At 42.6% G+C, this 20,647-nt stretch overlaps 2 protein-coding genes across 10 annotated transcripts in view; one reads left to right on the top strand and one right to left on the bottom strand.

The window, feature by feature from the left end:
• Positions 1-2,599: 2,599 nt before the first annotated feature.
• MANSC1 (MANSC domain containing 1) lies at positions 2,600-20,267 on the bottom strand. 4 transcript variants are annotated; one of them, XR_012053792.1, is made up of 5 exons: positions 19,991-20,267; positions 13,656-13,796; positions 11,618-11,889; positions 6,413-6,626; positions 2,600-3,162 (listed from the first exon to the last, which is right to left on the bottom strand). XR_012053792.1 is itself a non-coding variant. In XM_072923938.1 (4 exons), the coding sequence occupies exons 1-4, from the start codon at positions 20,265-20,267 to the stop codon at positions 6,606-6,608; spliced, it is 711 nt and encodes a 236-aa protein (XP_072780039.1). In that variant the 3' UTR covers positions 4,510-6,605. The 4 variants fall into 4 exon arrangements, 3 of the variants coding, with proteins under 3 accessions (XP_072780039.1, XP_072780038.1, XP_002193850.5); XM_072923938.1 differs by lacking the exon at positions 2,600-3,162 and having other exon boundaries at positions 4,510-6,626; XM_072923937.1 differs by lacking the exons at positions 2,600-3,162; positions 6,413-6,626 and having other exon boundaries at positions 10,539-11,889.
• Positions 20,190-20,647, top strand: part of BORCS5 (BLOC-1 related complex subunit 5) — a 42,289-nt gene continuing 41,831 nt past the window's right edge. For all 6 annotated transcript variants that reach the window (XR_012053794.1, XR_012053793.1, XR_004366734.3 and 3 more), the window contains exon 1: positions 20,190-20,323. Coding sequence is in view for 1 of the 6 variants with exons in the window: in XM_030263678.4 (XP_030119538.1) it covers positions 20,266-20,323 (58 nt within the window). In the remaining 5 variants the exon portion in view is untranslated. The remainder of the gene's footprint in view (positions 20,324-20,647) is intronic.

Genomic DNA, 20,647 nt, shown 5'->3' with positions numbered 1-20,647 from the left:
GCTTTCTTGCAGTTCCTCTAGATGAGAAAATCTACTTCATTCAACGATATCAACGTGTCTAAACGTTTTCATTAAGTCTAGACGTCTGTATCACATTCTCCCTCCCTCACAGAATGTGACAGCTGTGAGCAGAATAACGATGTGAAGCAGAACAACTTAGAGCAACATTTGAGGCACTTACATTCCAAAATCGGTATTAATTTCAGGATTATTAGAAACTTTTAAATTTTACCTTCATATGTGTTTAACATATATTTTCATAGCTTTTCTTGTTATTACAGTAGGAGATAACATCTGGGCCAGATTAAAGGCCTGGGCATTGTAGGCTGACTCTAAAGGGCTCCTGGTGTCATGTGATATTATCACTCTCAGCTTTTACTGCAGAAAAAAAATTTAAATAGAAGAAAATAGAGGTTTGTTTTTTTTTTTTTAGGCGAAGTGTATTTCCAACCTTCAAGATTACAAAAAAAAAGATTTTGAAAATGTAAACAATTTGGCTCAACAGCAATATCTGCCTGAGGCCAGGTCTACATTACAAAATTTTGTCCTTGACTGTCTGCTGGGTGACATAGCCCCTTCTGTTACTGTGCTGTCATTTGGGGGGATTAGCAAACTCGAGCAAGATCCATGTGGATAATGGATGGGAAGACTTGTCATACAAAAATGTACCCTGGAGAAGAGAAAACCTGTGTCCACTCCTTGTTTGTTACCGTTAGCTCTTGCAGGAGCAAGCAAAAGGAGCACACTTTTATATTTATTTTTACCATTTAAAAGGAAAATGGAGTTATTGTTGATTTGAGGTTTGGGGTTTTTTTCCCCCCTCACAGTGTTTCCTTATACTTTTTCCATACTCGCAGTGTTCCACAATCTGTCATTAGCCTCTTGAGAAGTATGACAGGTCTGTAATGAATTCTTTGTATCTTAATCATACAGTGCACAGCTGAGGAAAACCTCAAGCCTGCACCCCTACATCAAAACAACACATTTCTTCACATGCCATTCCCTCTCACATTTTATCTGTTTCTACTGGAAACACTCTGGTGTCTTGACTATCTCCCTTGGGAGCCTGATCCCCTGCCTGGTTGCTCTGACTCTTAAAGACATCTTCCCTGCTGCCTAAGCTGACTGGTTTTATTTTTAGCTTTTGAACACATATGCTGTCATGGTGCATTTTGCCATTTTTCTATAATTCAAACCCTTTCCTACTTGGATTTCCTCTAAGCCCATTAATGATTATTGGCTTCACGTCCCCCAGCCTAGCCCCGTTTCCCATAGCCTGCCTAGAATCCTCCTCTCTCTATTCCAGCCCAATATCATAAAATCAGAGAATCACAGAATGGTTTGGATTGGAAGGAGCCTTAAAGAACATCTATTTCTAACCCCCTGCCATGGGCAGGGATACCTTTCATGTCCCAGGTTGCTCCCAAGTCTAAGTCCAGCCTAGCCTTGGTTGCTTCCAGGGATGGGGCAGCAACAGCTTCTCCGGGCACCCTGTGCCAGGGCCTCACCATCCTCATAGAGAAGAGTTTTTTCCTGATGTTTGACCTAGATCTGCCCTGTTTCAGTTTGAAGCCATTCCCCCTTGTCCTATCACACTATGTTCTTGTAAATAGTCCCTCTTCATCTTTCTTATAGGCTCCCTGCAGGTACTGGAAGGCCCCACTTACGTCACTGGCATAGTTTAGAAACAGTGCTCCCCAATTTAGTGCTCCCACCAAGACTCTCCAACCCCTGTGCTGTCACTCACTCCCCCAAATCCCTTCTCCCCTCTACAGCACGATGGAGAACTGGAGGCACAAAAGGCAAAGATTATGGGTTGGGATAAGAACAATTCACTGGAAACAGCGATGAGATAAGAAAATGAACTATAACAGCACTATAGTAATGACAGAGAGTACAAAAAATATTCTTGCTCACTGTAAGAGCTCCAAGAACAGACAATAAATTGTTCCCTCTGTTTCAGAACCTGGGCCTCCCCACTTCTCTATTCAACTTAGTTACTTGACTGGAAGGAGCCCCTTCTCAGAAGAGACTCCCTTCCCCTCACCCCTAGCACTGACAGAAGGTGTATAGGATAACTTCCATGTCCTCGCCATGACCTCTCCTGGCTACTACAAAAACTAACCCTCTTGGGTGGAACCAGGACAGTCACCCTGAAGCCTTCTCTTTTCCAGGCTGAACAATCCCAGTTCTCCCAGCCTTTCCTTACAGCAGAGGTTCTCCATCCCTTTAATCATCTTTTTGGTCTTCTCTGGACTCATTCCAACAGGCTGATGTCTTTCTTGTGCTGGGACTCCACTTCCCATGGGCCACTTCTGGGGCTTGTCCAGGTGCCTCTGGATTGGCCTGTCCTTCAGGTGTGTCCCTGGACCCTCAGCTTGGTGTCATCTGCAAACCTGCTGAGGGTGCACTCGATCCCTTCATCTGTGTTATTAATGAAGATATTTAAAGAACTCTGGTCCAATATGGAGTCCTGAGGGACACCACTTGTCACTGAGGTGCATCAGCACTCTGAGCCATTGATCACTACCCCCTGCAAAAATGGCTTTTTTGGAACCCTTTTCCCCATCAGTGCTTAGGATTCAAGACCAAGTCTATCTCCTAAATGTTTGTCAGCTTTATTTCTAATTCATCCATGTAGCATTAACTCCATAGCAGAGGCTTTTACAAAGTAAAATAGGAGGCAAGATTACCACATACAAAAAAGCCTCCAATAGGCATGATTTCTCTGAGGTGATTATGTTCCTTTATTTGAGCTTAAAGGCAAAGTAAGTGGAGAGGGAACGTTTCTTTTATTTTAGTAAGAAGCTCCCCGTGTTGGTTGCAGTTATTTTCATTCACCTTAGAAAGAGAAACCTTCATTTGCTGGCTCAAATTCAGCTGAGGCTGGGAAACCTGGACAGCTTTATTCTTACCTCAGAACTTGGATGGTGGCTCAATGACACAAGAGTTTTCATGGGATTATTTTTAAACTTGGGCAAGTTCCCTGGTTTAGTTGGTGGCTCAGCTTCACAAGCAGTTGTGTCTGCTCCTGGGACAGCAAGGGACAGCAGCTGGAGCTCATGAAAGAAGCAGTGACTGCCAAAGTCATTCTGCTTTTGAACTGTTCCCCAAGTTTGAGTGGCGTCAATGGGATCTTCTGTAGAACCAGAACCAAAGTCCCTAATAAGCAAAAGATGTTAGAAGAAGATGGATGCTCAGCAAATGAATTTGTGGCTGCCCACATCATAGAAGCCACTATCATATTTATCTTTCTCACTGAATGTTTCAACAAGAATTAATGGGCATAGCATGCTGAAATGCTGGTCCCTCTGAAGGCAATGGTAAAGTTCTCACTGATTTCAAAAGGGACAGGGCAATTAAATGTAGATAAATTACAAAGGAAAACTCAGAGAAAGTAAGACCTAGTCCCCAAATATATTTATTAAAAAATTAGTGTCTGCTATTAAGACATTATTGAAAGATGATAATATTCTATTTTGGCATAATTAGATTATATTTTCTCCTCTCAAGAAGAAAAGTGATTAGAGTGAGGTTGCCCAATCCATTCCTCATCCCTCCTTCTTCTACCCTCTCCCCAGTCAAAACCACAAAGACAGTATTTGGTCACATGGATCTTTGCATAAAAGACAGGGAATTGTGTCTGAATGGCCCTGACTTGTGAAGCTCCTTCCAATGCCTTTTTCAGTGTCAGAACTTTGCAGTTAATGCAACTTCTACTATTTTTTTTCCTTATTTCAATTGTAAAAAGTCTAATACCTTTACAACAATTTGAAAAGGGTTTACACAGAGCAAAATCCCCGTTTAATCTCAGCATATTAAGAAATCCTTTCTTTGAACAATACTTTTAAAGTGCTATTTTCCCAAAACACTTTTTTCTTTCAAGATAACCAAAGCTCTAAATGTTGAAAGGAACTATGATTTAGAGTCCTATCTTCACTTGTGGTTTAAGAATCCTAGTACTTCAACAGAAAGAAACATCTAGTATATGTGTGGCCGAAGGTACACTGTAGCAGTAAGTAATTCAGTGTAGGAAAAGGTGTTCCAGTCACCATAGTTAAAAACCCAAAACAATGGGAACCACAGACCAAAACCATAGGAGAAAAAAATATTTGCAGACACTTGGCCTTATCGAATTTCTGCATCTGACATTTCTGGTTCAGGCACCCGTTGCTTTTACCCTGTGCACCCCAGAGACTACAGCAGACTCCTTGGCATTATATGGGAGAACTAAAAAGCCTTTCCAAGAAAAGAGGGCAAAATGAGTCAGCTTTGGCTAAACCAAGAGCTGATTCCAGCTGATGCTGGCTTTAGCTGTATAAGCCCATTGTTGGGTGGAAAGGTTTGCAGGCTTCCTGCAGGAAAATGAAAAGCAAAGAAAAAGTAAGAGAAGAGAGGCTTGAGCAGAGGGAATGCCAACCATAAAGAAAAAAAAAACCCCAAAACCCAAACAAAAAAAACCCCTAAACCATATCACCAAAAAAAAAAAAAAAAAAAAAAAAAAAAAAGTAGGTGTAAAGACGTTTATTTGTATTCCACGGACAGATACAACACTTGAATTCCTCCTTGAGATGGAGTGTCTGGCATATTTCTGGAAAAGTTGCCAGATGTAGCAACTCTGCTAGATGTAGCATGTGGATAAACTTCAGCATTCAGGCTTTCACTTTTCAAACTCTACCATCTTTTATAATGTTCACTTGAATGGGGTGTACCCTTCCTTTATGCTTTGCCAGTATAGGAAAGCCATGTGTATCTTGTTGAGCAGTGAGAAGAATGGAGTGAGCTATTCTCATGGGTTTAAAACTGTATCTCACAAGCAAATTATTTTTTGCCCTTTCTAAACCAGAGCACTCCATAAAGGCAACATACAGTGTGTGCCAAATCTGGAGTCTTTCCAGAAGTACTGCCTGAGTTATCACATGGTGGAAAAACATTTGAGCTCCTTATTTCATGCCCCAGAACCAAAAAAGGACAACATTATCCTAGTTAAATAATCAGAAGCAGCCGGGAAAATGTTCTACAGATTCTTTCAGAAATTTTGCCTCTGGGCTGAGATGTTCTGTCATCCTGTATGGCAATTGTTTTGAACAGTTAATGAGCCTCTAAGTGGGAGGACTTGACTTATAAATATGTGCTGGAAGACCTTCCAACTGACACCAACAGGAGCTGTACTGACAAAGACACATAACACATGTCTACTGTAGTAAAGGGATCATATCAATCAGTTTACTCAGAGGACCCAAATTAACCTGCATCCTTACTTGGAGAATCAAAAAAAACCTTGCTTGTAAGGATCCAAATACTTACAACTATTTCAGTAGTGTTGGTGGAACTTGGGTTTCAGTAAAAAAAAGCTCTTACATGAAAGCAAACAGATGTCGTAACCCTGGTCTGGTTCAGGGGTTCCGTGTGGTGGTAAAGTCTCTCCTCCAACCAGTGCTTCCAAAGAAAAACTCTGCAGCCTCTTGTTGTTTGGTCTCAAGGCAGTTTATTGCCTAAGACTATCTGAAAGATTGTCTTCTCTGGCTACTGCAGTTTGCTCAGCAGCTCAGGCAGAGGCACACACACCCCTGACACCCTCTCTGTCTGGTGTCTTCTCTCCCCCCACCCAGGGCTGCTGCTGTCTTTTATATGGTACATTACGTGATAAATGTTTACAGTTTCTCCCCAATACCTATTACCTATATTAAATGGTGCTTTTCTACTCTAAACCAATCTGTGAGTGCCAACATCATCAAGAACATGGAGGTAAGGAAGAAGAAAGAGGAGGAACAGGACTGGCCTACATTCCTCCATCTTAAAACTTCTGACCCCCATGTCCAAAGTAAAACCCCCCTGTACAGGTGTTAAAACCCCCCTGTACAATACTAAAAAATTCTCCTCTCTACTTTGTAACTACTTCTACTATAATACCTAAACTTTTGTGACTGCTTGTTCCACCTTCACAGTTGCTAACTCATTCCATGGTTCAAACTCAAAATCACAGCTGTTTCCAGCTGCCTGCCAGGGTCTCAAATGCCTCTGACCAGGGCCTGGAACCTCCAAAGATGTCTGAAGGACATTTTGAGTTCCAACAAACAGAGAAATTTACTCAGAAACTAATTAAACAGTGAGCAAACTGATAGGAGATCCATGTCATAGTGAGGGGGTTTCCACCATCTTTGCAGCACGAGAATGTATGTTTAAACTTTGTGCCAATTTTCTATCTAGGTGTTGTTGAGAATTCTTGCAAAAGTCACAGTGTCAAAGTCTAAGCTACACTGATCACATTTTGCTTCTGTGCAAGTGGAAGCACACAGAAACCATGGGGATGTTCCCAGTAACTTTCAGCCATAATTCAGCTGCTACTCTGAGGTAGCTGGTACCAAGACATCTTATAAGGAGTTATTGTACCTCATATAACCATCCTTACCATCATAGCATTGTGATGAAACACCTTCTTGGTTTTCAGAGTGACTGTTCAAGTCAGCAAATGTTTCAAAATATTCCTTATGGTTTAGCCAGTTGTGCTGGATTTTAACTGCTTCTTAAGTTTCTTTGAGGAAATACAGCATGCACAAATTATCTGATTACTACTCCTGGACAGTATTGGTATGATGGAATTTTCAATATTCTTCATCGATTTTCTATTAAAACAAAGTGAACCACAAAGAAAAAGGATCAGAACAGCTTGAACACAGCATATTTAAACTCTTGTCACTTACAAAAATGACATTTTATAGGTTGGAAGGAGAGGAGTAAGAGAAAAAGAGAAAATAAGTAATGCATGACTCTCATGCCTTTTTTTTTTTAAATTAAATAAGCCAATATACAGGAAACAGTGATACAGTATAGTTGTACTGAAACTTAAAAATACTTTTACACATTATTTATAATACCAAAGACACAGGTGACAAAGAGCAGCATTTTTATGCTTTGTGCTTTGACATCCTCAAGAAGTGTAGAGACCTAAAGGCAAAAAAGCAAATTTAGACTGTGAGATTAAATGTAGGCTTTCTGAAGAAGAAGAAAAAAGTTCAATATACCCTAGCCCTTCAGGGGACATACCTATCAAGACACTGGGAAAGCATCTGGGAATAGCATGCACACTCCTGAAGGGATGTGCAAGACTTCAAGGATGAGGGGATGCAGCTATCCCACAACTACCCATAAACAGGAATTCATTGAGAATTAGTGTAGAGAAGTGCATTATCTGTATGAGAGGATTAGTAATGCACAGGGAGAGCACAGCTGTCTAGGGCCATTTCGGGAGGGTGACAGAAAGAAATCTACAGAAGTATAGCTCTCTGTATAATGGGATACTGCCTGGGAACTGCTGACTGCAGTACTGGCCTTTTAAACTCCACGATTTTATCAGCATGGAATGTGGGATGGTAGGGTCAAAGCATGTAATCAGATTCAAATCCACTAAGATGGTTTTGCAGGAGGCAGGAAAACAAGAACCAGTTTTGAAACTGCCTTCTCATGTAATTTTTTTTTTTTGTAGTTTTATTTCCTTGTTTGTTTGTTAGGTTTTGTTAGTTGTTTAGTAACTTGAAATAATCCTGAGTCTAAGCATTTCCTGCTCCTACAGGAATTGAAATGAATTTAAGCACTATTTGCAGAGAACACACCATGCTGAATTTACTGCTTTTTGAAGCAGGGACTTTGGATCCTTCTCATCCATCTCAAATAGGTCTACAATTTATTTCTTTACGATTGTTTGCAGTAGTTATAAAATTCGGGTTATTTGCTTTACTGTACAATACCACAAGACAATTTTGTTCATGACAGTCTATATTTACATACCTTATGTTTGCTCAGCGGTATAAAGCAACAATATGAAAACAATCAGCTACAGAATTTATGACACTCTCCAGGTGACAAAAGTCAATCAGCTTTTTGCCTACTGCCATAACAAAACTGATTACGTCCAGAAAGAGCCACTCCAATGTAAGATTTGTCATCACAGAGTGGTGATTAATGATCCAGTTCCATGTGTGGTGCACAGTGAAGACTACAGGAGATCTCAGTGGAAAAACAGCAGAGTGCACAGAAGTTTTAATGTTGGAAAGCATAACAAACTGGATGGGCTTTTTTAGTTACTTTGTCTTCCTCCTTTTTGATTCATAATACAAAAGCATTATCCAGGTAAATAAATAAGCTCCAAAAATGCATGTAATAAAGCATCATAGTCAAAAGAATGATGATGGGAAATCTCTCTGTTAACTGGAAATGCCAATACATGACTAATAATGCAACTTGATTCAGTGTTATTAAAATAGAGAATATGCTTCATTTTGATGTCTTCTACATTATATGATGCAGTAAAAACTTTTAAAAATGTGTGTATATAATCCTCCACCCAAACCCTTTCAAATAAACAAAAACCTTTCCACAATGAAATAGCCATAGTTTGGGAAGTTAAAAAAACAAGCTAACTAAAACTTTTTTAAATCATCAAAAATCTTCGTAACTTGTCAATTCTATTTAATAAACTGTTGTTGCCCTCTAGTGTCCATACACAGCTTGTAAAGGACCCTCCAGAAAGATCCAAACTAGTCAGCTATCAATTAATTCCCTGTTAGTTCTTAATCCAACATGACAAATGGATGGAGAAAATAATTTTTAAAAAGTGTTTCAGTACACCTGCCTAATACCTTGTTTTCTTTACTGGAGCATAAAGGAAGATCTTTCATGTAACAACTTCTAAAGTTGTTTGTTTTACTCAAATGTTGTGAAAGGCCACTGAGGTCAGCATCCTCACCAAGTCAGGCATGGTGCTCGAGCACCTCTCAGCTTTACCTCTGCCATTCACCGTGTTGGGTGTGCACAGCTGATTGGGCTGGAGGGCAGTTTCTAATGACATGGACCACACTGAGTAACTAGAGACTGCTTTGGGTTGGAAGGGATCTTAAGGATCAGCTCATTTCAACCCTTGGCCATGGGCAGGGACACTTTCCACTATCCCAGGTTGCTCCAAGCCCTGTCCAACCTGGACTTCAGCACTCACAGGGATGGGGCAACCACAGCTTCGCTGGGCACCCTGTGCCAGGGCCTCAGCACCCTCATAGGGAAGAATTTTGTCTCAGTATCTGATCTAAACCTTCTCTCTTTTAGTTTAAAGCTATTCTCCCTTGTCCTATCACTACATGTCCTTGTAAAATGTCCCTCTCCAGATGAATACATGACCTGTGCTGTGAACAACCCTGAGATACATCAGCTGGTTTCTCTTGAATATTTTGCTACTGTACTGTAACCATATAAATTATTACCAATCACCTGTCCCTCCAACAAATTATTTACTGCAGCAGAAATGCATAGTGAGCATTCAGGGGTTGTTCTCCGCACCTCTCCTGCTGTGATGACACCAGCAACATAAAAATCTTCTCAGGAAGATTGCAGTTCTTATGAGAGAAAATTATGGTGAACCTCAGATCTGCATCTGCGTTTTTACAGCTAGGACTAGTACTTATCATTCTGTGAACTCATTTCCCAAAAATGTTCTTCCTTGTTATGTTCCTTGACCAGAAACCTCTGAAAATAGCTATTAAAATAAAAAAGAAAATTAAGTTAAACAAAGCACAGTCAGAAAACAAGCTGATAAATTTGAGGTACATTTCTTCTGTAATTTTGTTCACTTTTAAGAGGTTATCCAGACTACTTTTGTTTTAACCATTGTCAGACTTAAACAATGTAGCAGACCAGTAGGTTTTATATATAAAAAGCAATTTGCAACCTCCATATAATAAGAATTCAAGTTCTTGACACAAGGAACACTGACTTTTCTTTGATCTCTGAATAATGGAATTTTCAGAGAATTTTCTGCATTTAGTTATTCAGAGGTTTCAGAAAACTTGCCTTGAGGCCATTTTTTGGATCACACCTATTTCTCACCACACTAAGCTTGACAGATGTAAGAATCTCTTGGTTGTGAGTCAAACTTCATATTTTGCAATAGAATTGTTTCCTTGCATTTGTGAGGCACCCTTCCTTCTCTGCTGTGACATTTGGTTTTGATCATGCCACCTGATATGAACACTTTGAAATCTAGCCTTTCATTCTAAAACCAGTTTTAGACTGACTGCATGTGAAGGGAAATTTAAATAACATGAACTGGAAGTTGTGTGGCAGTAGATGCTCCCACTTACTCTCTCTGTCGAAGAGTCAGGAAAACATAAAATCATAGAGTTGTTTAGGTTGGAAAAAAAGTTGAATATCAAGATAACTGTTACTAAGCAGCCATGCTTATTACCAGCCACATGAAGGGGATGCTAGAAGTGAAGAGGGTATGCTTTGAGAGCACTTGCAGTATGTAGTTTTAAGGATACCTGTGATGTATGCAGAAGAAGAACTTTAAAGATATGTATATAACCATAAACTATATTTAGATAAGGAAAATTAAATTATGCCATATTTTCTGTTTGTACCTAAAACCATTTGGATGCAAAGCTCTATTACTAAGTATTCCTTTAAAGCTACAAATAGGGTAAATAGGATTGCCAGGCAATTGTGTAACACTCCAGTATTTGGTGTAAATAGCACTGAAAACACCCATGTGCTGCACAGGTACTCAATTTATTAGGTGTACCTCAATTTCACTAATCTTGTCACAGTACACATTAAGCTTGTGAATTCTTTTTCTCCTTAAATATAAGACCTTCTTAGCTTAACTTGGATTTAGATGTTTACTCTCAGGATTTAGGAATAAATCAAAAATTACAGACATTATAGTTCAGCACAAACAAAGCATTTCTTCTCACCACCAAGCCCATCTCCTGTCTCCTGCTTTCCCATCAGAGCCCAAAAAAGGAACCCATCCTCTTCTGAGATTTCAATATCAACTGTTCTATATCAGAGTTTTCCTCTCAAAAGTGAGAGATACTCCTCAAAATTTTATTCCCTCTCCCAGTCAGACATCAGCATACATTCCATTGATCAAATAATCCAGCCTGGTGTAATGCCTTTTCTGAAGAGATTCATGGATTTTCTTCCCTGTCAGCACAATAACTAGCAACAAGAATATCACCCCGAAAAACAAAGCTGCTACAAGGCTGCTTTTTCCCCCCAGCTGAAAGGCACCTTTCCCTCTCAGAACACCTTCTGACAGGGAGCTTTCTGAGTCAGATGGGTCATAACCCCAAGGGTAATTTTGGGAAGATGTGGGGGAATAGCTGCACAAAATAAAACCTGGAAAAGAGAGGAGGGTCACAAGGCTGGTATCATTGGAAGAGACAACTGTTGGCTCAGGAGCCATGGCTGGAGTCCTTAGCCCTGAAAGGGCAGTAGCAGATCCAGAATTCGTGGTCACCTGCGTGGTTGTAGAAGGAGAAGCAGAATTTGTGGGCTCGGAAATCGGAACATGAATAACAGTGATGCGGGTGGCAGGGACAGCAGGTTTAGCTGCAGTGGCTGCAGCACATGGAGAGGCAGTTGTGGTGAGGTGGGGTGTGGTTGGTTTGGCAGCACCAGGGTGCAGAGAGATTGTAAGAGACTCCAGCTGGGCAGTGCCTGTCAGCACAAGAGCAAGAGAAGCGCTACTGGTTTCAGGGGCACCTGCCCGAGCAGTGGTGTGGAAAGAAGCACTGGGGTTTCCAGCTGGAACAGCAGAAGGTGTGCTTGGTGGCAGCTTAATTACCTGCTGCCTTGAGATGGGGTCTAAGCTCTCAGATTCTTCTGCTCTTTGAGATTCAGGAGAAACTGTATGAAGTTCCATATTGTTCAAATGCTTGCCTATGTGGTTCAGGAGTTCAGATGCCTGATGAAAGACAGACTGCTCTAAACTGGCAGTGTGATTCTGATGGATATTCTGACTCTGAGAAATAAAGATTCCAGCATCCGAAGGCAAAGAATACTCATTTGAAGAAAAGTTCTCCGTTTTGATGGATTTATCCTCTAGGGCATGAATGTCTGGAAACAGAAATACTGGTATTTAATTATTCAATCTATTTTTGACTAATGTAGGCATACTCTATTTATATTTTTAGGAACATTTATGTAAGGGGACTCTAAGAGATAATGACTGATGAAACTTCCTTTCTTTAACATATGCACAGTGACATTTAAATTCTATGTCATAAATGCTGTCAGCCTCAAGCCTAGTCATAAAACTAGTGTTCTGTGCAGAAATAGCATGCAAATAATAATCCTAAAAGCTATCTGATTTTGCAGTATTTTTTCTACAATATTTACCTGATTTACAGGTAGTATAGAAAGTATTTGGCTGAGCATGAGCTCTTGGAAAGACAGGCTAATTGTCAATTCATATTATATATATAATTTTATAATTTTATTTATAAAAATATAGAAATATATATAATATATTCATGATAACAATTCAGCTGCTGCACAAAACATTTAAAAGGGAGCATGCTCTCAAGTAGATTTGATACTCACTCATCTCTTTTTAATATTGAAACAAATGAGTTTGTTAAATGCACTGGACTTGGAATACATAAAGCATCTTTCCCCCTTTCAGCTTGGTTTTCAGTGTAACCACATACAGATTCTTACATGAAAGAACAAAGTTTGAAACATTTGTTGCTACAGACACTGCTCAGGTGCTACCTTTGAAAACTTGCCAAGAACATTAAACAAGCTAGCATAATCTTCCCACAATTAAATGTTCAGAGAAAATCAAGTCTCCAAAAAGAAAAAGAAGTGTTACATGCAATCAAGTTGTTCACTCAGCATTGCATTACATGCCAAAAAAAAGCACAAGCATGATTGCATTTCTTGTTTCTTTGTTTGAAACCCCAATGATCTTCTAGGGCAGAAATAGCTGGAGGACTTTGTAATTTTAGTAATAATTTTACAGAATGCAGTTCATTTGTTGCACATTGCTTTTGCATGATTACTGTGAGATTGTGCTTGCACAAAAATACTTGGTAACATTACGTGAGTAATTTTTCTATATATCATACTGTTGTTGCTCTTTGCATAGTTCCTCTTGGAAAAGTTCTCTTTTTCAGCCAAAGTTCGATCTCAAGCAGCCATATAGAAAGCACCTTGGCAGGACAGTCTAATTATCTGAGCTGCTCAAACAGGTCTGGTGCAAGTCAATGTCAATCAACAAGTAGGCTTTGCTGTTATAAATAAACCAGTATAGGTCAGAGAGCAAGAAATTTCTGACTGTGCAGCCCACATGCCATAAAGCTCTGAGTTTAGAAAGTTTGCTTCTGCACTTCAGGTTCTCTAACTGAAAGCAGAAAATAATGATTATTTATTATTATTGCCAATTATTCATCAGTGTAGCAGGGGTCCTTTAAATACACAGCTGGCTACAATGGCATGGTATTTCCATTGGTTTTTGTGATACTTTTCAGTATTATGTACAGGAAATTTTCTTTCTTGACTATATCTAGATGGAAGCAGCTTCTTTTTGTTTTAAGCAAGAACAAATTATGAGGATTTCTGAATCTAATGTGAAGGAATATTATAAGGGTTGGGACATTATTCTAAGCTGGAAGCTGGGCCCACAAAGGAGCTTACCATACACCTGCCCATCCATCCTCCATAACGAAAAAGAGAAATATTTTTAAATCATAATGCTTGGCTGAGAACACTTTACTAAAAATATGACCTCCAAACAGTTCCTGATCACTACTGAAACTTTACAAGTGCAAAAGTCACTTTGCAGTGTGGTGTGGGGGCTGATGGCTCTCACTATTATTTACCTGTAGTTATCTTGTAGCTCACAAGTCCTGTTGCAGCTTTCATTGGACAAGCCTCAGTGCTAGGACAGTAAAACAAGTAGCAGTTTGGATGTGTACTTGCTCTTGCAGCATAAAAAATAATCAAATTACACTTCTTGTCTCCTGCAAAACAAAGTAAATGCCTGTTTCAGCAGTAGGAACTTTTATAGCAGTATGGTAATGAGATCTAGTTTGTTAACTTTTGCTCATGTGAGTAAGAGGAAAACTACTAGCATAACATTCCTACAGGAAAAAACTGCCAGGGACTGCAGAAGAATGGCCCAGGGCCAAAATATGAAAGGTCACACCTTCCTTTTCCTATACAAATATAGTTGGGGAAATTATGAGTCTAATCTCTCATCCTCCCCTCACGCATACCACACCGGCACGACTTTATACAATTGCTCGCTTACAAATCCTGATGAATCTGAAAACCTCCTCAATATACTCAAGGGGAAGAAAATTATTTAGACATTTTTCCTTACTACATCTCAGGAATCACTTGGTTAGTTGCTGCTTTGGGGGGTCACCTTCACTGTCATTTCTACTTGCTGCTCTACTCCTCCTACTGCGCCAAGAGCTTGATTCAAACGAGCCGTCTCAGAGGAGGGTGAGCGTTCTCATTTTTTGGCTAAAATTAAATACAATGCAAAATGCCAGCTACTTTTAGTGCATCTACTAAACACAGCTTACACACCTTCGAGGTTCGGGATTTGGAAGGTTTTAACGCCTAAAACTAACGCTGTTTCTGTGATGCAACTATTTTCCTGAACACTACAGGGTCTTGAGTTAAGATCTAACATCTACTGGCAAAAGAAGGTAGCAGCCGCAAGCTGGAACTAAGCGCAGCCTGAATGAGAGGGTAAATTCGGAGAAGGAGGCCGACGTTACCTGCGAGCCGGTGCCCCGAGCAGCAGGCGCGGACACACACACTTGCGCTGGGGACGCGCAGCGGCTCCGCGCCCCGGGCGCCGCGGGGCAGGGACAAGTCTATATCGATTATGGTATTCTCCATCTTCTCCGCGGAGCACTCCTGGCTCAGCGCCGTCCTGGCCATCACGCAGGTGACCACCAGCAGGAGAACCGGCCAGCGGCTGCCCCCGAGGGACATGGTGACCCGGACCAGTCCCCGCGGGGCTCCTCCGGCGCGGCCGGGATTCGCGGCCAGCGGCAGCAGAAGGAGCCGCGCCGAGGGGTCCCCGCTGCTCCCGGGGTGGGCACGCGTTCCGAGGGCACCTCCGGGCTACCTCCGCCCGCAGCGCGGTCGGGAAGGCAGAGGCGGAGCCCGGCCGGACTCGGGACGGCGGCTCGGGGAAACAGCGGCTGTCCCGGCACGTCCGGGGAGGGGCCGTGGGAGGCGGACCCGGGACGCCTGCTGCCCTCCTCCTGCCTGCTGCCCTCCTCCTCCTCCCGGAATTCTTGCTTACCTACCTACCTACCTACCTACCTACCTACCTACCTACCTACCTACCTCCTACCTACCTGATAGTAAAAGGGTTTTAAAATCATGGGGATTTAGGGTTAACAGGAAAAATAAGCTTAGTAGGCCCTGGAAAAATAAATACCCTAAGCACATGAAGAACTTGTACTTGCTAGAACTGCACCTGCGTAGCTAGTACATGATAAATGATATAATTGTTAGATGTGATGATTGTTTAGTAATTAAATATAATTACTGTTTAACCATAAGAATAATCATGAGAAACTGTGGTCAGGGACCTAAGAAAGATCACGAGAAACTCATGTCAATGTATACAATAGAACAATATAAGTTTAATAATTAATATGTAAGTTATATAACAATAGAATATAAAATATGTTCAGCTCAAAAGCCATGTCAGAGTCAGATTTGGGTTTGTACCCCTGACTCCCAGAGCTCTTAATAAAAGCACCTGCATATAATCATATCCTGTGATTATGTGTGTTCTGGAATGCTAACATACCTACCTACCTACCTACCTAACTAACTACCTACCTTCCTCCTGCCTTCCAGCCTCCCCTCCTCCTCTCTTGGTTCCTTCTCACTGCCCGCCATTCTCCTGTCCCATTCTTGCCTTTTCTCCTGCCCTCCTTCTCCCTTACTTTCCCTTTCCTGCTCTCTTCCTTTTGCCTGCCCTTCTCCTCTTGCCTGTCCTTCTCCTACCTGACTCCCGCTCTCCTCTTTCTGCCTGCCCAGCAGAGCTGCAAGGGTATTCCCACTCCTACAGCCACTCGCCGGCACTAAGGGTCCTTCCTGAGCATCAGACACAAAGGCAAAACCACCTAGAGAAGCTCTTGGTGGTCAGGTTGATATGGTTTTACCCACAGTCAGACTTCTCCTCCACCTGAGATCTGCTTTTGGGAGCTGTAATGAAAGCAATTAATATGCATATCCCGGACTAAATGGACATGGACATATTTACATGTGTATGTAAAAGACTCCTTGCTATCTGAGTAATCCTGTTCAAATCATAACCAAGCACAAGACGTTTGTGGAATGGGGAAAAAAAAAAGAACAAAAAAAGCCTATCTACTGGGACCACAACTGGTGTCTTGGCCATTCTTCTGTCAGCTGTTTCAGTGCAACTGCTTGTTTAAGTAATGTTTTTGCTTGGAAATCTTTAATTTCCTCTTTTTTTTTTTTTTTCTTTTTTTTTTTTTTTCTTTTTCCTTACTTGTTGCAGCATTTTTGAGAGAAAGAGGACATGAGTTATGAGACTTGAGCTACTCCAGTCTAGGCCTCAGATTTGGGCCTTGTGGGCCTTCAAGCCTCTGACGCAGTTAGAAATTCAGAGCTTGTGGCACAGATAGAAATAGTCTTAAGGTGTGACGGGGACCACTGGGTTGTCTGGGTGTGAATTAGTATAGGTTTTATAGTGTAAGGTGTAGGCCGTTTTAAGGAAAAGGTAAACAATGTTAGCCTACCAATCAGAGTGTCTTTGTTTTTGTAAGCTATGTAGAAGCTTATATAAACTACCACCTTATATTGAATAAACGGAGAACGTTTGATTAACCACATTGGTTCAGATCTGCGTTTGTCTTGTCCAGCTTTCCGTTTTTCTGAGATTCCCTGGCTTTTCTTACTATTTTGGGGTACTGTTTGGGGTAGTGTTCAGAGTAAAAGCAGACCAAAGGAATACAAAGAGTAAAATTATTATAAGATAGATTCCTTCTTTTTCCAGAAAGAGATAATTTTCTTTTCAAAGATGTGCATTACTTGAAGAGATCCCAAAGGGAAGGTTAGTGTATGTATTGTAATGGTTAGATGCCAAGGCATGGGAGGCTGTCTTGCTTTTCATGCCCAGTCAGTTCCCTTTGTCAGTACTGCTGGGTGTTGGCTTTTATTTGGACATGAGTGTTGTAAGTGACTGAGCCCACCATCTCATTTTGCATCACATAGCCACCTTGGGGCAATTAATAATGTTTGTGATTCTCACAGTCTTGTTGGGACTGTTTCTTCTAAATTTTTCAGCTGCATTGTTTAAGAAAATGAACCTTTCTAGCCCTTTTTTGGTAAACTGGTGACATTATTTTCACTGTTAAAAGAAAAAATCCCAAGAGAATCTGAACATTAAGGTGTTACCTACTAACTGCATCACACAGTGAATGAACAGGGGAATGAATACTAAAAGCAAGCACAGGTATTACCCCTGCTATGTATTAGACAAAGTTGCAGCTGCCACCTGACTTTGCTTACACAGAGGCAATGGAAGAAGCCAAGCAGAAGGAAGCTAAAGGTCTGGCTGAAGTGGTCAGAACAGCTGAGGAAACTGGTTTTTCACCTGAATTGTTGAGATGGCGAATGTGAGAATATGCACAGAGACTGCTGTGGTCAGACAGGCATAAACGACCATGGGAAAATGAGAAGAGCTGATGTAATCTATAATATAAGCAGGGCAGATGAGATACATGACTGCCCCACTCCGGTCACCATGGCAAATTTCTGCTCTTTCTGGTGGGGCAGGCACTCAGTCTCCCTGGGGAGACCAGAAGCAAATCGGTCAGGCTGCTGAGGTGCAGGGAAGCCAAGGTCCATCAAAAGCTATGCAGAAACCACATCCACTGAGCCAGGAGAGAGCCAGCCTTGCTCAGAAGCTGTTGTGTTCCCTTACCACTGCAATGGGAAGAAAGGGAAGCTGAGAGAGAGAGAGAATGGTGGGACACCATTAGCTCTTAGACATAGTGCTAGGTCACTAAAGTTGTTTTCTGTAGAGCATCTCTCTGCTTCGGAGCCAGTGCTGCACATTGTGAAAAACTCAGGCACTGTTGCGGTGCATTTGGGGGTTGGAAGGGACCTCTAGAGATCATCTAGTCCTGCCCCCCTGCCAAGGCAGAGCAATCCACATTCCAGGTGGCTTTGGAGTTTCTCCAGGAGGGAAGACTTCACAACCTCCCCGAGCAGCTGTTCCAGTGCTCTGCCATCCTTAATGGGAAGAAATTCTTCTTCTTGTTGAAATAAAACTTCTCATATTTTTGTTTATGGGTGTTGCTCCTTGTCCTGTCATTGGGCACAACTCAAAAGAGTCTGGTTCCTCCTCTTGGCACCCACTTTAAGATATTTATCTGCATTAAAGAGATCCTCTATCAGTTGTCTCTTCTCCAAACTAAACAGGCCCAGTCCTCTGCAGTCTCTTTGTAGCGGGGCATCTCACTCCTCACAAGAACTTATTTGTTATTTGTTAACTGGTCAGACAACTCAGACAGGATAAACTGTCTTGTAGTGGGTCATTTTGGGGCCATGGAGTTAACATGGGTCTGGTATCTCCCAGCTGCCAATAAATATCTCACTGTCCAAGTGAAATCTGGAATTATAAACTGGATTTCTGACTGACAGACACCTCACTTTACAACTATAAAAGCCACACCAAACTTCCACAAAGCAGAAATCTTCTACACGTTTCCCTGGAAATGTGAGAAATTTCTCCCCTGAATAGGAACACTGTTTTGATGATACTCTCCTGGAGGCTGAGTGAAGGAATCTGTGAATGCTACTGACCTGTCAGTGGGAAGTTACATATCACTCCTAATACTATTTCTTTTGCTACATTTAATAGAGGTACCTTGATATCATGCACTGTTTTATGTCACACTGTAATCTACCCCACGTTGTTTTAATTTTATACAGTTTAGTAAGTAATTCTGATTAAGATATTTTGTCTGTTTATCACTTGTCAGTTGAATAAATAATTCATTTTTTTAAACAGACCTGATCTGCCATGACTAGGACTTGTAGGCCAGGGTGAGTCCTTACATTGAAACAGTTCCCAAAATCTGAGTTATTGCAGAGCTTATCTGAAGCTCCCACTCCTCCCATGGCACGCATCTTATAGGAGAGATGCTCCAGACCCACATCATCCTTGTGGCCTCTGCTAGACCCTCTCCTCACCACAAACTGGGAAATGAGCTTTCTCACCCAGTTTGTTAGGTTAGAAAGCTGTTATTACTTTATTCAGCACAGAGGTGCTTGGGTATTGCCTCACCAAACATGTTAATCAGTTATCAAAACTTTTGACTATTTATACATTTTGGAAAACAAAGGAATTAGTATTCATTGGTTATTGGTTATGTAGTTCTCAAATTAGTATTCTATCTTCTTCTGATAAATGGTTCACTTGCTTTTCATGTTAATTAGTCCACATGTTCAGTTTTTCTCTTCTTTTGGGTCAAGGAGTTTCTTGGGTTGGTGGCCTGTGATCAGTGGTTGGAGATCCCCCCTACCAATATTACCTTTTCCCACTTGGAGCTGATTTCAGCACAAATACTGAGCATCCCTAGCTGGGCCAGGGAGGGGATTGTCCTGCTTTGCTCTAGGCTGGAGCAGCCTCACCTCGAATATTGTGTAAAGTTTTGGGTGCCACAATATCAGAGAGACATTAAACTATTAGAGAGTGTCCAAAGGAGAGCACGAGGATGGTGAAGGGCCTTGAGGGGAAGCCGTGTGAGGGCACTCGGTCTGTCCAGCTGGAGGAGACTGAGGGCAGACAGCGCAGTCACAGCTTCTCCTGAGGGGAGGTGGAGGGGCAGGCACTGAGCTCTGCTCTCTGGGACCAGGGACAGGACCCGAGGGAACGGCTGGAGCTGGGTCAGGGCAGTGTCAGACTGGTAACAGGGAAAGGTTCTTCCCCCAGAGGGTGTCAGGCACTGCCCAGGCTCCCCAGGGAACGGTCATGGCCCCAAGGCTGCCAGAGCTCCGGGAGCCTTTGGACAGCGCTCTCAGGGATGCACAGGATGGGATTGTCGGGGTGGCTGTGCAGGGCCAGAGGCTGGACTTGATAATCCTTGTGGGTCCCTCCCAACTCAGGATATTCGGTCATAGGCTCCTTTTTAAAGAAATGTACCTTGTCCGTTAACACCGAGGAACACAGAAGAGGACCCAGCACTACAAATACTAGCGTCACTAGGGCCGAGCAGCGGAGCAGGAGTACCTTCCCTGGCCACACAGATCAACATTCCTCCGCTGCCTCCCGAGGCCGCGGCTCCGGCGGGCCGGGCCGAGCAGCCCCGGCCCCGCAGGGCCCCGCCCACCGGGCGGAGCCGCCTGACCCGGCGCGGCCGGAACCCCGTGGGCGGTGGCGGCTCCGCGCTGCGGCAGGCGGAGGACGGGGGCGCCGCCATGGGCGCTGAGCAGAGCGCCGAGGCCGAGAGCCGCCCGGGCGAGCCCAGCGCCGCAGGTCAGTGCCCGGCAGGGAGCGAGGGCCCGGAGCTGTGCCGGCACAGCGGCTGTGGAGAAGGGAAGGGCTCTTTCTCCGGGAGGCAGCGGCAGTGCGGCCCGGCCCTTCCTGTGACGGCGCAGGGGCACCGCCTGGGCCGGAGGAGCAGAGCCGGGCATGGGGAGCGCCCTGGGTGCGGGTGCGGAGCTGGCGCAGTAAGAGCGAGCGGAATCAGCTGTTCCCCGGTGGGGGAGGGGGAACGGAGCCTAGAGCTCTTCGGTGATCTCGGCGATGTGCTATAAAAAGCATACCTGTGCAATGTTCAATAGAGCAATATTCCCATAA

Source organism: Taeniopygia guttata, chromosome 1A (assembly GCF_048771995.1).
Source record: "Taeniopygia guttata chromosome 1A, bTaeGut7.mat, whole genome shotgun sequence".
Lineage (NCBI taxonomy): Eukaryota > Metazoa > Chordata > Aves > Passeriformes > Estrildidae > Taeniopygia > Taeniopygia guttata.
Note: the sequence above shows the minus strand (reverse complement) of the source record. Positions and strands in the feature narration are given on the sequence as shown.

What these genes read in the sequence shown, in the direction of transcription:
- MANSC1 (XM_072923937.1), bottom strand. Translation starts at nt 20,267, where the DNA reads ATGGCGGCGCCCCCGTCCTCCGCCTGCCGCAGCGCGGAGCCGCCACCG. An exon ending in CCTCGGTGTTAACGGACAAG is followed by an intron (nt 13,797 to 19,990) that starts GTACATTTCTTT and finishes TTTGTTTTGCAG; the next exon opens with GAGACAAGAAGTGTAATTTG. An exon ending in GAGCTACAAGATAACTACAG is followed by an intron (nt 11,890 to 13,655) that starts GTAAATAATAGT and finishes TTCTGTTTCCAG; the next exon opens with ACATTCATGCCCTAGAGGAT.